This window comes from Cetorhinus maximus, chromosome 11 (assembly GCF_964194155.1).
Source record: "Cetorhinus maximus chromosome 11, sCetMax3.hap1.1, whole genome shotgun sequence".
NCBI lineage: Eukaryota > Metazoa > Chordata > Chondrichthyes > Lamniformes > Cetorhinidae > Cetorhinus > Cetorhinus maximus.
Window position 1 is genome coordinate 107,357,542 of NC_135889.1, and position 16,756 is coordinate 107,374,297.

General features: G+C 40.7%; 1 protein-coding gene across 2 annotated transcripts in view; it reads right to left on the reverse strand.

The window, feature by feature from the left end:
* Positions 1-16,756, reverse strand: part of neb (nebulin) — a 279,762-nt gene that overhangs the window by 191,430 nt on the left and 71,576 nt on the right. The window contains exons 32-38 of one of the 2 annotated variants that reach the window (XM_078552562.1): positions 16,165-16,269; positions 15,254-15,361; positions 13,664-13,975; positions 6,024-6,230; positions 5,827-5,931; positions 4,162-4,269; positions 2,847-3,158 (exon numbers count right to left, since the gene is read on the reverse strand). The exons of the other annotated variant lie outside the window; for it this stretch is intronic. Coding sequence (XP_078408688.1) covers positions 2,847-3,158; positions 4,162-4,269; positions 5,827-5,931; positions 6,024-6,230; positions 13,664-13,975; positions 15,254-15,361; positions 16,165-16,269 — 1,257 coding nt within the window. The remainder of the gene's footprint in view (positions 1-2,846; positions 3,159-4,161; positions 4,270-5,826; positions 5,932-6,023; positions 6,231-13,663; positions 13,976-15,253; positions 15,362-16,164; positions 16,270-16,756) is intronic. 2 annotated transcript variants of the gene reach the window in all.

The following is a 16,756-nucleotide window of genomic DNA, read 5'->3' on the forward strand; positions in this document are numbered from 1 at the left end:
GTGAAGCGATGTCACCGGAATTGCAAGTCAAAATATATTTGATCATCAAGTTTAACCTGTACATACTTTATCTATTAATTAAAATACAGAGATGCAGGGTGATTTACTATATAACATGATAAATGTTGACTCTACACCACTGCAGGGTTCATTCTACCTTTTGAAATGTAGCTCTCAGTTTTGATTAGTAACTAATAAAACAACAAATGCAAAATGAATATACAATTATATGGAGACTTGATCACTATACACAGTTGAATAATTTTTTAACTCATTTTTTAGTATGTTTTACTAAAATGCATTAAAAATAATGTACAAATAATACTGATGTAGAGCAACACAGGTGTATTCAGTAGTAAAGACAGAAAGTATTGGAAAAACTCAGCAGGTCTGGCAACACCTGTGGAGAGAGAAACAGAGTCAACATTTCGAGTTTAATATGACTCTTCTTCGGAACTTAAGAGAGTTAGAAATGTGATGGGTTTTATGATGTTGAAAAGGACGGAGGGTGCAATAGAACAAAACAGAAGGTTTAGGGATCGGTTAGAGGATTGGGAGATTAAATACCAAAGATGTCACAGAACAAAAGGCAAAGACGGTGATAATGGATGTAGTAAAGAAACAAAGCATAGATCTAGAGTAGGTGTTAAAAGCACAATTAAGGTCAGCTCAGTCTGGAAGCAAAAACAAGATCCAGACTGACACTTGGCAAAAAAAAATCAAAATGCAGGACAGAGTTCATGGTTGGAAGCTGTTTAACTCAATGTTGAGTCTAGAAGGCTGTAAAGTGCCTAATATGAAGTTGAGATGCTGTTCCTTCAGCTTGTGTTGGGTTCCACTGGAACACTGTAGCAGGCCAAGGACAGAAATATGAGCATGAGAGCAAGCTGGTGAATTGAATTGGCAAGCGACTAGAAGGTCATGGTTGTGCTTGAGGACTGAGCGAAGGTGTTCTACAAAGCGGTCAACCAGTCTGTGTTTGGTCTCCCCAGTGTAGAGGAGATCGCATTGTGAGCAGCGAATGCAGTAGACTAAAGTAAAGGAGGGGAAGTAAATTATTGCTTCACCAGAAAGGAATGTTTGGAGGCTTGAATGGTGAGGAAGGAGGAGATAAAGGGGCAGATATTACATCTCCTGTGAAGGTGCTGTGGGAAGGGGATGAGGTGTTGGGTGTGATAGAGGAGTGGTCCAGAGTGTCGCAGAGGGATAGTCCTTTTGGGATGCTGACAGGGCGAGGGGTGGGGGGGGAGGCGGTGAGGGGGAGATGTGTTTGATGGTGACATCATGCTGGATGTGGCTGAAATGGCGGAGGATGATCCTTTGAATACAGGAGCTGGTAGGGCAGAAAGTCAGGACAAGGGGAGCACTATCGTGGTTCTGGGAGGGAAGGGATGAGAGCAGAAGTATGGGAAATGGGTCAGACACAGTTGAGGGCCCTGTCAACCACAGTTGGTGGAGAAACCTTGGTTGAGAGAAAAGACATGTTGGAAGCAGCATTGTGGAAGGTAGCATCATCAGAACAGATGCAACAGAGATGGAGAAACTGGGAGAATGGAATGGAACCCTTACAGGAAGCAGGGTGTGAGGGAGTGTAGTTGAGGTAGCTGCAGGAGTCGGTGGGCTTATAATGAATATTGGTAGACAGTCTATCCCTAGAAATGGTGACAGAGAAGCCAAGGAAGGGAAGGGAAGTGTCGGAGATGGGCCATGTGAAGGTAAGAGCAGGGTGGAAACGCAAACGCAATGAATTTTTCCAATTTCAGGCGAGAGTAGGAAGCGGCACCGATACAGCCAATGATGTACCAGAAAAAGAGCTGAAGGGAGGAACCTGTGTAGGACTAGAACAAGGAATGTTCTACATACGCCACAAAAAGACAGGCATAACTAGGGCCATACTGGTACCCATAGCAACACTTTATATATGGAGGAAATGAGACAAGTTAAAGCGAGACAAGTATTTTCAATGTTATTCAAAGATTAAAGTGTTAAAGTCAAATGGTAGTTTAGGACCCCACTTAATGGTGATAATAGATCATGGATAATTGCAAATATAGGCAGATTTGACCATAAATATGTAGGGAAAGAATTACTCTAGTCACTATAGGCAGTGAAATTATATATTTTTTTGGTGGATTTACAGGGGAGTTAATATTTACACCCTCACAATGGGCAGGAGAGGCTTGGGTTAAAAGTTAAAAATCAGGGGATGTGACTATAACCCGTCCTGCCGCCATTTTATAGCAGTGGGGAGCAGGCCATTTGTGTATCCTGTCTTAAAGAATCACAGTGCAGCTGGGAGGCTGATTTAAATCGAAACACTGCTGGCAGGCTTCCCAGGAAACCTGACAGCACAGGAGCTGACAGCTGAAACAGGAGCAGCTACAAGCGCCCTTGAGGAGCTCCTTGTGAGTCAGCAGGGGAGGAAACTTCCTCTCAGCCCCTCAAGTAAACCTTTAGCCTCCTTTCTGCCGATTGTGACTCCCATCTCCCCAAGCCCCCAATCTCAAGACTCCTGTCCCGCGATCAGCCTAGCCCCAATCTCTCCTGCCTGCTGAGGACCACCCCCCATCGATCCTTGGATGAGACCTTCTGTCCACTCGTTTGCTCAGCCTACCTGGCTGGCCGACTGCCGGTGGGAAAAAAAAAAAATCAAAAAAAAAAAATTGATGGCGAGGTCTTGCCACCAATATTGACAGCCCCTCCCTGGATTTTCCCTGTGACCCCACTCTGTCACTCCCTTTCTGTAAATCCTGAGACTAATGTTTCTACATTTGGCGGCCATAGCGAAACTCTAACAATGAAATAAGCTTGGTTTGGATCGCCGATAGTCATTTCCATGGTCTCACCTCACTCTGTAACTCCATCATCCTTTTGGAAAGTGTCAGGCTCATGGCATCAGGCAGGTATGTGAAGCGGTGAAATTGTTGCTTATAGTTGATATTGGTGGCTAACCCCTGGGAATGCTTAGCAGCCACAATACTGAGCATGTCCAACGGCATGTGATACTTGGTCTTGCTCCTTTCATAATCCTTTTTATATTCACGGTCAGACTGCAACTTGGCCACATGCATGGAATGGACCAGCTTAGGGTCATCCTGCAAGTTGCGGAAACCAACCTGCTTCCCTCTTTCCTTTTCGTAAGCATGCTTATATTTGTACTGTAAGAAAGTAAAGGTTAAAACAATTACACCCGCAAGTTTAAAAAAGAATCTTCTGAACTATAAGAAATCTCAATGCACTGATCAGGAAAGAAAAATGCATTTGGAAACAATTTCTCCCCGTTTTTGAGTACAGAAGAGTCCTCCTAAGTTTCACTTCAAGAATGGTGTAAAATTGCAATGGCACAAATTGTGAAGGTGTAAGCTGAGCAAACTTTTATGCAGCTTGGTTGATTCCTGTCCAGACTGTGCACAGACAGTGAGGATAACATTACAATCTTTATTGAAGAGATACCTTTCAAATGCATTATCAGAACATAAGGAATAGGAGCAGGAGTAGGCTATTTGTCTCTTGAAGCTTGCTCCGCCATTCAAGAAGATCACGGTTGATCTTTGCCTCGGCTACACCTTCCCGTATTATCACTATGTCCCTTTGTATCCAATAATCTGTCAATCTCTATCTTGAATATACTCAATTTCTGAGCATCCACAGCTCTCTGCAGTGGAGAATTCCAAAGGCATGATATTGGGGAGATGAATCCAAAAATAGCCATAAAATCTACACACTGTGAGATTTAATCCCTTACTTGTGCACATGGGCAGGTACTTAAACAGGTTCTCAATAAATGTTTACTATTGAGCACAATTGTGCACAACTCCCTCAATTTAAACTAGTTCGGCCAGTAAGGATCAAAATTCAGATAAAATCCCCATTCTTTGCTGATTTTGCTCTCAACCAGGGTAATGGCTACAAATGGCCTCAGAACTCTGATTTCAGGATGGGAAAGTCGATCAAGGTTCCTGTGATTTGAAGCATAGAATGATATAGCACAGAAAGAGGCCATTCAGCCCATCATGACTATTGATGACTGTAGTGTCACCCTTGCTGGTGAGGTGCATCTGTGTATAGACATTTTAAATAGACTGCTGAAAGAGGATAAGCCTGGTACACAATAAGACAAAGGGATATAATAGATTTCTATGGCTACTGCAAAATACTTACGTTACTGGCAATGTTAGTCGAAGCTTTGGCAGCTTTGATTGAAATGGCATCAGCACGGAGATCATATCCCTTCTTCTTTGCCTCTTCCATGCTTTGCCTGTACATTTTCTATAAAGGAGTAAATATGAACTAAAATTATTCTGTTTTCCCCCACAATATGAATTAAAACAGGCATGACTAAGAAAAAATGTGCAAAAAATTGATATACAACTACTTACTTTGTTTTTTACATTCTGTTAACATATAGAACCAAAATTTAGGTCATGCATTGTTGCAAATCTTCAAGTGAAATTTCAGATAATCATAGAAATTTACAGCACCAAAAGAGGCCATTTGCCTTGACGTATCAGAGCTGCCTCTTTGAAAGGGCTGTCGTGCTAACTCCTACCCCTCCACTTTTTGTCCATAATCCTGTTAGTTCCTCATCCTCAAGAACCTGCCCAAATCCCTTCTAAGATCATTTCGGGTGGAGTCAGCTTCCAATACCCTTTCAGGTTGAACCCGACAACTTTAAATGAACAAAATTGTTCCTCAATTTTCCCCCTAGATGTCTTGCCAATGGTTTTATTATTGATCCACTCATCAGAAGGAGTAGTTTTTCACTATCTACTCTATCAACATCTCTCATTATCTTGAAAATCTCATAACCTCCCTCGTTCATAGGAGAACAGTCCTAACTTTTCCAGTTCCTCACTTCGTAATTGAATTCCCTCATTCCTTGTAACATCCTGACAAGTCTCTTTTGTATCCTTTCTAAGACCTGTGCACCCACAATACTCCAGCTGAGGCCCAACCAGGAATTTATAAAGTTCTCTTTGTTTTTATATTCCATTCCTCAACTTACAAACTCAAGTAGCCGGTATGCTTTTTAACCATTTCATCAACCCACCCTGCCACCTTTAATGATTTGAGTATATGGACACCAAGATCTCTTTACTGAGATAACCCAAAATAATTCAAATCCAGATTGTAACCAGACTAATCGTAGTAGAAAACAAAAACGGTCTGACAGACACAATGCAGTAACATAATTCCAGGCCCCTGATAATTTTACTAAAATAATTTGCTTCTGTCTCAAGTTCATCAGAATATCTCAGTCCAGTTACTGCCTCATAGCGCATGCTCAGTTCACAGTGTGCAACAACTGTATATAAAATGTCAATATTTTTCCTCATTGTATGTATTTATTTTGTTTCAAGCTGGAAGATTGTTCTTTTTTTTTCTCCAGGGGATAGGGGTAGTTATCCTGTAGGTATTTTCTTCCTTGCTGGAATATGAATCCAGGCAATGAAATAGTTGCCCTATCCCTCTGTGGCTAGTAGTGGAGCTTCACATAATTGGCCTGGTAGCTTTTGAGTGACATGCAGTACAAATTTTCTGCTGTCTTCTGATTCTTGTGCCTTGATAGTTATATTATTCCTGATGTTCTAGTACATGTGTGATGGTGGGGGGTGGCAGGAGCTATTGACATTAAATATTTCATTTGATGCCATCTTACAGAATGGTTTGCCTGTGTTTCTCATTGGATCCATTTCATTGAACCCACTTGTTTCACTTTCCCTGTGTAGCTTGAATTGGCTTGGGTTTCTTTGCTGAATCAGAATTTCCATTCATTTTTTGTAGCCAACATATACAACAAGGAATTCAGACCAATGCACTCTTTACCTGGCTCATGTTGTACTGGTTCACTTTAGCTAGAGAAATTTCTGGTGAGTCTGGCATCAAATGGACCTGAATCTTGTCCTTTTCCCAGGCTTCCTTGTAGAGTTGCTGCAGAATAATTGATTTTGATTAATAATGGGTTCTCTCAATGATATGAAGGGCCATCACAATCAATGCTTTTTAAGAGAAGATCTTCTTACCATATTCATGGTTTTGGCATTGACCTTTGCCAACTCCATTGGTATGGATTCCATGTCAATGGTATATTTCAAAGTCTCCGGGTGTTGCCGGTATCTTTTTTCACATAGGATATTTGAAGCTCGCCTATTCTTTTCTTCCTCCATTGAGCCAATGGGGATCCAGCCCACGCCTCTCATAGTACCAGTGAACTCTGACTTGTAGAGATTCTGAAATAACAGACAGAGAGATTAGACGTGCTGATACAAGAATGCCATCTTCAAACCTTATAAAGAAAACTGCCATCAGATCCAATTCTAATTAATATCCCTGGCATGAGAGACTTTCTAATTAATTCCAAGGCCAAAACGATGAGCTGCCTGAGGCCTTTACCAATAACACTCAGAATTAGAATAGTAAGACAGGCCAGAGAATCGCTCCCCAATTCTCCCTCTTTCCTTGGGAAAATATTTGGCCCCCTCCGCATGGCACAGTACAAAGTAAATTCATCTGAAATCATGGATACAAACTCATTTGTGTTAATGGCAGGGTTTATTCACTGCTCGTTTTTAGTCATTAAATGTACATGCATTGTCTTTAATAAAGCTCCCAGTTTATTACTTCTTTGTCCTGCAATGCATAAAAGCAACAGAAGTGATGTTTTGCACCAACTTAATCGCATTAGGAAAACCCTTCATGATCAGCTGAAAATGAGGCATCCTCTCCAGGCCAAAAACATAAGCATGTCTAACAGCAGCAAGTTATATCTATAAAAGACAATAACAATCACATAAGGGTGGGCTAGCATATTCAAATTATTGGTACATATGTTGATATGGCATACATATACCTCTAAGGGAGCATATCTCAAACTATTGTCAATCACCATCACCAAGACAGCATGTGAGGTGTAGCCCCATGACTTTCTATTCAGAATACAACAGCAGTAGAACAGGTCAATGTGCCTACACAGGCTCCCAGTTAACACTGTATGCATTTACTCTTATCTTCTAATAAAGAGCCAACGTTATTATTTTACCAATCCTTGTAGTATTATTGGTACATTTGCAACAAATAGAAGAATGCAATATGGTGGCAGCATTGTTTTGAAGAGTTGACTGAGAAGCATACAAGCCTCAAACCATTCACACACAGCAGAAGAAGCAGAATTAATAATAATTATCAATATTCTTTGTGTGCAAATGATTCCGCAGCACTGTAGGAATCTTACACCCCCATTTTGGGATATCACACCTTGCTCCAACCAGCAAGCACCAGGTCCTGGGAAGAATGTTCAATCTCAGGAGAGCGTAAGTAGTTTCAACCTTTCTGCTCTGCAGTTTGTGTAGGAGCAGACATTAAATATCTAACTCCAGGGGCTCCAGCTTTAAGCAAAACTCCACAGAGAGGAGAATTTTTAACTGTTCCAGGAAGTCAGGGGGAGATTAAATACTAGACACTGGGCTAGGGAAGAAGAGTCCATCTAGTAACAGCTCCTAACAGCTTGAAGAAGGCTGTAAAAGCTATTTTTCACTGTTTAATTTTCCCTTTTAAGCCTGCAGGCCATTACGGTGCCAAAATCACTATTTTGTGGGAGGAGGGAGCAACAGCTCAACAGTGTCACCATTGCAGTCAAGCAATAAGCTATGACCAGCTAGAGCTGTGGCCACTTACAATACTCAGAGAGTCAAACAAAGTCCTGAAAGGGCTGAATATTTGTTTCAGTTCCAGATAATCTTAATAATCCTAAAAAGCCATTGGATGGCCTCAAAATTTCCAACAATCAATTGGAAGGCAATAGATCTCCTATCTGAGTTTATTTCGTTCTGGCAACACATAGAGCTATGTTTTCTGGACCTCAATATTTCTGAACCAGATAAACAAGCCATGAAGCTTAAAATTGCTGTAGGCAATGAAGGCTTCCACAGACTGAATGCCTCAGTCTGTTGCATGATGACCTTAAAAATCCAGATAAAATATGGTCAACATTCAGATCAAGCTCAACTTCCAAATATACCCTCTAGGATTTATGTATTTTCAGCAACAACTGATAGCGATCATTTGATCATTTTATAAGTAGATACAGAGACAAGGGGCATGATTGCAATTTCATGGCAGCCCAGCCAGCCAACAGAATAATTGAGCTCATGGCAGTATCTACCCCAGTAGAAAAGTTCCAAAAAGACCTCTTGGACCGAACCAAAGGTTAGAATGTGGAAGCACTACTACAAAGTGGATGCAAGTATGAAACCATACGACTGGGTGGACAGGCTAAGTGCAATTTATCCACCAATGGCACAATTGTCAATATAGGCAAGCCTAGTAAGCCATATGGGTGGTATGTCCTCATACATGCATCCAGAAATTACCCAGCTTTTAACTATGCAAGGCATGTGGGACCAGAGGACACTGGAAGCACCAATGCAGAAAGCAAAGATTTGAACAAGCGATTCAACGTCATGAGAAGCCACAACCAAAGGCCAGACAGGTGCAGCATTCCAATCAACCAAGAGCACATAATAGACATCATCAAAATACAATCCATGAAATGTCCAACCGAGGTATATGGTCAGATCATGAGAATAACTAGGTCATTGATACACAAAGTGAGCAGACATTCAAGACGGTGAACATCAAAAAACATAAGTGTCACAGTGGTACCAACAGAAGCCATTGCCACCATCCAGATTATACGTTCACAAATACAAAACTGAATACTGGTGCATGTGTAAACATCCTTCCACTTCACATACTGAAGTATGTAACCACAGACATGGCAAGTGATGATTCAACCAGCCGCTGCCAAACTCACTGTGTGCAACAGCTCAGTGAATCCATCCTTGAGATTCATTACATTCAAGTGTGGCTACAATAACTCACCCTGGTCACCCCAGGTATTTTATACTGTGGACATCAAGGGTCCAGTGATCACAGGCCTAACAGCGTGCAGGCACTTCCCCTTGGTCGCCATCCATGCTTTCATCAAGACAATAACAAGGACCATAGGCCAAAAAGAGTACCGTTGAAAATCCCATGCTTACACTGGGTGAAGATGACCTAACTCTGAAATGCAGATCATCAGCTGACACATAGTCAACACCATTTGAACCCATTTCGTACTTGCATACTTCAGCATATTGCAGAACCAATGTGGAATTACTATTCAGCACACAAGTGCAGGCAACCCACCCCAATCATCACTCAACAACACTCCCAGGTGTACGAGGTGCAATAATAGGGAAATAGCGAAAGATGAAAGATGCCCATGACTGGCATGTGGGTAACAAATTGTCCAACCTGAATGTTGGGCAAAATGTTCGAGTTCAACATCCAAATGATGTAAGGTAAAGTCCAGCAATAGTGGTCAGCATATGTCCAGAACCAAGGTCGTCCCAAGTATGTACACCAAGTGGCATGACAGTGTGACAAAATAGATGCCAAATCAGAACAATACTACAGCCAGAAACACTCAGTTATCCTGCTGAGAATAGAACACATTCTAAGAAGCAACAGCATCCCTAACCAGCATTCTGAAAAGCAGCCTCCAACCAAGATCACTAAAACCAAGCTTGGGTACATAAGCAAACTGTCAATTCCTTTTAGTAACTTGTAAATTTATTGCTTTGGATAATGGTATATTCAGACACAATGTTATTTTCTTTTGCTGTCATGTAACTAGCTTGATCCCTTAGGAGTAAACCTCTAGTTGAGATAAAAGGGGGAATGTTGTGATGTGATGTACATGTACCTTAACAGGGGTGTCTATCACTAACATCGAGACAGGATGTGATGTGTAATGCCATGACTTTGTACTCAGGATACAACAGAAGTAATAGAGGTCAGATATGCCTCCACAACTTCCCAGTTAACACTGTGCATGTACAGTCTTATTTTCTAATAAAGAGCCCACATTATTGTTTTACCAATCCTTGTTGTATGATTGGTACATTTGCAACAAATAGAAGAACACAACCCCACAAGAAGGGCAAACCCTTAATCTAAAAATAAACTCATAATTTAGTGATTGCAAAGAACTGACTGTCTTCTCAGGTATTTTTGGGTATTAATAGTCACAACAGCATTGGAAAGCTGGAGAGCCATATGTTTGAGTACCATATGCAGAGTCTTGCCCTTCCCAATTTCACACAGTGATGTAAGCTGAAAATGTAGCTCCCACTTGAGTCACCTCAGTTTGCCTCATTTTATTTTAACCATTTCAAAATAGGGGTTTGGTACAGCTACAAGCATTCTTTGTAACTCCTCAAGTAAATGACATTATTTGTAACACTGGCAAAGCTAAGGAAACAGATACATCTGTTGCATCAGTAAGAAACATCCAGCAATGGTGCTTTAAGTTCGTCTATTATGGGAACTAATTTTCAACCATATGTGCATTTACAGGTTTGAAAATGAAAAAGAATTTTTTTTAAAAAAAATCAAATCAAAGGCTAATATGCCACAAGATATTTGTGTATGGTTTTAACTTTAAGAATTTTTGCTTTCTATAGCTAGAAGCAGCAGTGGTCTTGACCAATTACCCCTCCTTCACAGAATCATAGAATTTTAACAGCACAGAAGGAGGCCATTTGGCCCATCGTTTCTGCACTGGCTCTCCAAATGAGCATTATGACCGAGTGCCAATTCCCTGCCTTTTCCCCATACCCTTGCACATTGTTTCTGTCCAAATAATCATCTAATGCCCTCCTGAATGTCTAGATTGAACCTACCTCCACCACGCTTCCGAACAGTGCATTCCAGACCAAAACCACTCATTGTGTGAATAAATTTTTTCTCACGTCACATTTGCTTCTTCTGCAAATCACTTTAAATCTGTGCCCTCTCGTTCTTAGTCCTTTTACGAGCAGGAATAGCTTCTCTCTATCTACTCTGTCCAGCCTCCTCATGATTTTGAACATCTCTATCAAATCTCCTCTTAGCCTTCTTCTCTCCAAGGAGAACAGGCCCAACCTCTTCAATCTACCCTCATAGCTGAAGTTTCTCATCCCTGGAACCATTCTTGTAAACTTATTTTGCACTCTTTCCAATGTGTTCACATCCTTCCTATAATGTGGCACCCAGAACTGTACACAATACTCCAGCTGAGGTCTAACAAGTGTCTTATATAAATTCAGCATAATCTCTCTGCTCTTGTACTCTATGCCCCTATTAATAAAGCCCAGGATACTATATGCTTTATTAAATGCTCTCTCCACCTGTCCTGCCACCTTCAATGACCAATGCACATAGTCTTTCTGTTCCTGCACCCCCTTCAAAATTTCACCCCTTAGTTTATATTGTCTGTCCATGTTCTTCCTACCAAAATGCATCACCTCACACTTCTCTACATTGAACTTCACCTGCCACCTATCTGCCCACTCCATCAACTTGTCTAAGTCCTTTTGAAGTTCTACACTCTCCTCCTCACAGTTCACAACACCCCCAAGCTTTGCATCATCCGCAAACTTTGAAATTGTCCCCTGCACACCAAGATCTAGATCATTAATATAGATCAGGAAAAGCAAGGGTTCCAATACCGACCCCTGGGCAACTCCACTACAAACCTCCCTCCAGCCCAAAAAATATCCATTGACCATTACTCTCTGCTTCCTATTTTTCAGCCAATTTTGTATCCATGTTGCTACTGTCCCTTTTATTCCATGAGCAATAACTTTTCTTACAAATCAGTTGTGTGACACTGTGTCAAATGCCTTTTGAAAGTCCATGTACAGTCCATCAATAGCATTACCCTTGTCGACCTTTTTTGTTACATCTTCAAAAAACTCCAGCAAGTTAGTTAAACATGATTTCCCCTTTAGAAATCCATGCTGGCCCTTCCTTATAAACCCATATTTTTCTACATGACCAATAATTCTATCCCAAATAATTGTTTTTAGAACCTTGCCCACCACTGAAGTTAAACTGACCAGTCTGTAATTGCTGGGCTTATCCTTACAACCTTCTTTGAACACGGGCATAATATTTGCAATTCTCCAATCCTCTGACACCACCCCCAAGTCCAAAGAAGATTGAAAGATTATGGCCAGTGCCCCTGCAATTTCTACTCTCACTTCCTTCAATATCCTTGGATGTATCCTCATCCAGTCCTGGTGTGTTGTCAACTTTAAGTACCGACAGCCTATTCAACACTTCCTCCTTGTCAATTTTTAACCCTTCTAGTGACAGAGTTTCCTTGACTGTCACCATGGCCTGGGTAAGCATCTACCTTCTTGGTAAAGACGGATGCAAAGTATTCATTCAATACCTCAGCCATGGCCCCTTTATCCATGCGTATATCCCCTTAAATCATGGACACTAAAAGAAAAAGCACATATACTTTTACAGCACCTTTAATGGCCTCAGAATATGCCAAAGCATTGCATGGTCAGTGAATTAATTTTGAAGTGTAGTCACTATTGTTATGTTGGCAAATGTGACACCCAGTTTGAAAGCAGCATCCAAATGCATGGCCAGGCAATCTGCTATGGTAGTGTTTGAGGGATAAATGTTCTTCAGGCCACTGCTCTGCTTTGAATAATATCATTGGATCTTTGACATCCACTTGAACAGGCAGATGGAACATATATGAGAACATACGAATTTGGCGCCACAAGTAGGCCGTTTGGCCCCTTGAGCCTCCTCCACCATTCAATAAGATCATGGCTGATCTGATTATAGTCTCAACTCCACATTTTGCTGACCCCCAATAGCCTTTGACTCCCTTGTTAGTCAAGAATCTATCGAACTCTACCTTAAAAATATTCAATGACTCTGCCTTCACTGCTCTCCTGGGAAGGGAGTTCCAAAGATTCACAGCCCTACAGCCCTCCAAGAAAAAATATTTCTTCTCATCTCCATCATAATGGGAGACCCCTTATTTTTAAACTGTGACCCCTAGTTCTGGTCTCTCCCACAGGGGGAAACATCTTTTCAGCACCCACCCTGTCAAATCCCCTCAGGATCTTATATGTTTCAATAAGATTGCTTCTCAATCTTCTAAACTCCAATGGATACAGGCCCAACCTATACAAACTTTCCTCATGGGATCTCAATTTAACATCTGTTTAGTCATTTTTAGTGATGCTAGTGGAGAGGTAGATGTTACCTAGGATACCAGGGAACTCCTTACGTTTCTTCAAATAATGTGATGGGATTTCACATCTGCCGGGAAAGGCAGTGGGAACTCAGGTCTAGAAGCCCCTCGAAAAGTCCACACCACTATTTTTTGCACCACACCAGTTACTACACATCAAATAGAAACACTTACAGTTGCTTGTAAAGTGCTACAGGACATCCTGAGGTCATGACAGGCACTGTATAAATGCATGCCCCACTGTCCTTTTTGTTGCCAACTATTGTACTGAGGTGTTTGTCTACATCATGTGTATAAGGCCAGGCGAGGACTTGAACCCACAACCTTTTGACCCAAAGGCAGCAGCACTGCCACTCAGCTGAAACCCTTCAAGCAGCTGTTAAACCTGAACCTTCCTGATCTCTGTTACTCAGCTACTCAGACTTGCTGAGTCACTGGATAGGGCTGATGTGTATGCTAATGTATTCATAATGTAGGACAGTCATTCATACTTATGCATTTTTAAATTTGATATAGAATGTACAGTTATTGTAATTGGTAAATGCCTAATACAATTTCACTTTAGTGACTTACATCACTCTGTATGTTCATCATGTGCTTGGCCAGTTCCAAGCTCACCGCATCAGGAGGGGTTATGTAGCGATGGATGAGATGCTTGTAGTTAATGTTGCTGGCCACATCCTGAGATTGTTTAGCAGCTGTGATACTGATCATGTCCATTGGCGTGTTGTACCTTGTCTTGAGCTTCTCATAGTTTTTCTTGTACTCGCGATCTGACTGAAGTTTAGCAACATGCATGAAGTGGACAAGCTTGGGGTCATCCTGCAGACTGCGGAAACCAATGTGCTTTCCCTTTTCTTTTTCATAGGCCAGTTTGTATTTGTACTAAAATGAAAGACACAATTAATATTACTTGAGGCAGCTCTTACATTGAATTTCATGCACAAGTGTAACTGTTTTCTCGTATTGTTCACATGCTAGACTAATACTGTTGTTCTAATGTGAAATTAGCCACACAGGATATGCTGACAATATTGATTTCAAAGGTTTTTGAATCTTAAGAGGTCACTACTTCAGTAATTGGCCTCATCTTGCGTTGCAGACCAAAAGACAGTTTTCCAGTTGCATATTACTCATGCACTGATGTATGCATTGGGAAACAGTGGCAACCTGCCACAGACTTTCCATCCATTAAAATTAAAAAGATCAGATGGAAAAGCATGGACAGCACACTGATTTCCAATAGTGGCTTCCAGTTATGTGCAGCAGGCAGAGTGTGAGGCTCGCCAGCAGTAATGGGAATTTGGAAAACTGTCGAATATATCTCTAATCTGCTTAAGCTTCTCATTTCTTGTTGTCCGTTAATTGAATGAGCATACATCCCCGCAGAGAAACTTTCAATTCTGCTACTTCTAATGGTAACACCAGAGAAACACAACAAAAATATTCATGCAAACCAAATAGGAGGTAAAAATGCTAGGACTAGATTTGCAGGTTATAATTCAATAATATGCAAAGAATACATTTCTTGTAATAGTATGTATAAACTCATGTAAACGCCAAATTTTTTAAGACCAATTTTTAGGTCAAAACTCGTGGGGTTGATTTTTACATGGGTGATATTTTCGAGGGGTTGATGCATGTTTGACTTGGGCCCAAAAAAGGCCATTGTAATGGAATAAAGTAAAAACCAACAACACTTTAATCATTTGAATAAATAAAAACAAATTTAAACGTTTAAATGGTGTAAACATTTATTTACCTGCTGCTCATTTTCATTTGTATTGTACAATGAAATCGAATTATTAACATCTCCAGGTACTTTGGGTTCTGAAATTTCTGGGCTTTGATTTCAGAGAAACTAGGTTTGAGTTTTACATGAGGTTTACACCAAAAATCATTGGGTCGACTTCTACACAAGATCGACGTTTGCACAGGTATATACAGTAAAAATGTTTGTCAATGCTTGTGCTTAGTAACGATGCAACTTCAAAAAAAGAACAATTTCATTTAGCAAATACTGCATTCCAAACTATCCATCCTCCTGTACCATCTGCTGCATTTAAATATTTACATGAGTTTGATGACTATACTGAAAATCAGGTCTCCTGGGGAGTAATTGTGTAATAGATTATATCTGGTAAAGATATCCAAAAAACTTACATCACTGGCTATGTCCCTTGAGGCCTTTGCTGCCTTTATTGAAATGGCATCTGGCATCAGGTGATAGCCTTTCTTTTTTGAATTCTCCCAGCCGGATCTATATAATTTCTGTAAAAAATGAACAGAAAGGTAGGAAGTTGAGAACACCATTCACCAACTGATTACAGCTGAAATTATATGAACTGGCTCCCATACACTGCTTTATTTATTGTTGATCTTCAACGATTTTTGTGCGCTTCCTAATTTCACTCTGAAATGGTTCAGCACTGATTTTAAAATTATGCCCGTTGTTCTAGATTCCCCCACCAGAGCAATTAATTTCTATCAAATCCCCTTGTCCTTTTAAACAACTAGAATAGATCACTCCTCAACCTTCTACACTCAAGGGGATACACGCAATGTTTATGCAACCTTTCCTCATAATTTAATCCTTTACATCCTGACAACATTTTAGTTGAACCCAAGGCCAATATATCTTTCCTGGCATTTAATCCTCAAACCTGAATACACTTCCCCATTTTTAAATTCCATCCCCTAAGACAAAGGCCAAAATTCGTTTGGCCTACTTTCCCACTTCTGTACTTGTACAATAGTGAGTTGTGTGCATAAAAACCCTTTGCTCCTCCATGTTAAGAAAATTTTCTGATTTGTCTTTTCCAAACTTGAATGGGTGACTTCAAACTTCTCCCCACTGAAATGTATCTGTTACTGTTCTTCCCACTCATGGCTTTCCACGCTAAACCGTGATTTTAAAATTTTCAACACTGGAGTTTGCTTAAGGAATCAATTAGCTTCTCAAAATTTGATAAGTAATCTTTAACAGAAGGATTCACCAACAATCACAGCTTGATCACAAACACAGCAGAAGCCAAATAATATTTTCATTTTGCCATAATGGGATCATGACTTACATCACTCATATTCAATTGGTTGATTTTGGACAACACAATTTCTGGTGCGTCTGGCATAATATGGGTCTTGTTCTTGTCTTTATCCCATTCTTGAGTATATAATTTCTGTCAAAAAAATGTAAGAATGATTCCCACAAATTAAAAGTAACATATCAAAAAAGTCTGAATGAGAAAGGATAGCGCTTATCTTGATGGCTTCGATCCTTCAAATGGGGCAGTTAGTGATGCACCTTCCGACTCAGCAAATGGTAGAACATAACCCCCTGACACAGTTAGCTTCTTGGACAAGCTCCGAGCTCAAATATGGCGGGGATGGGGAGATTCTGTATAGAGCCCAGTACTTAGTTTTCATCATGCATCTCTGTATGATATGTCTTCCACCCTGGGTGAAATATCGGAAGAACCGATTCACTCCCTTCAATCCCACTCAACTCCCTCCAGTGGATAAAGGCACCTCCAGGCAAAGCATCAAGCCATGCAGACCACTTGCACTGGGACCTACTGCCAGTATATGTGAGTGTCAGCCATGGCTCAGTTAGTAGCATTCTCAGCTCTGAGTCACAGGGTTCTAGGTTCAGTCCAAGGCTTGAGC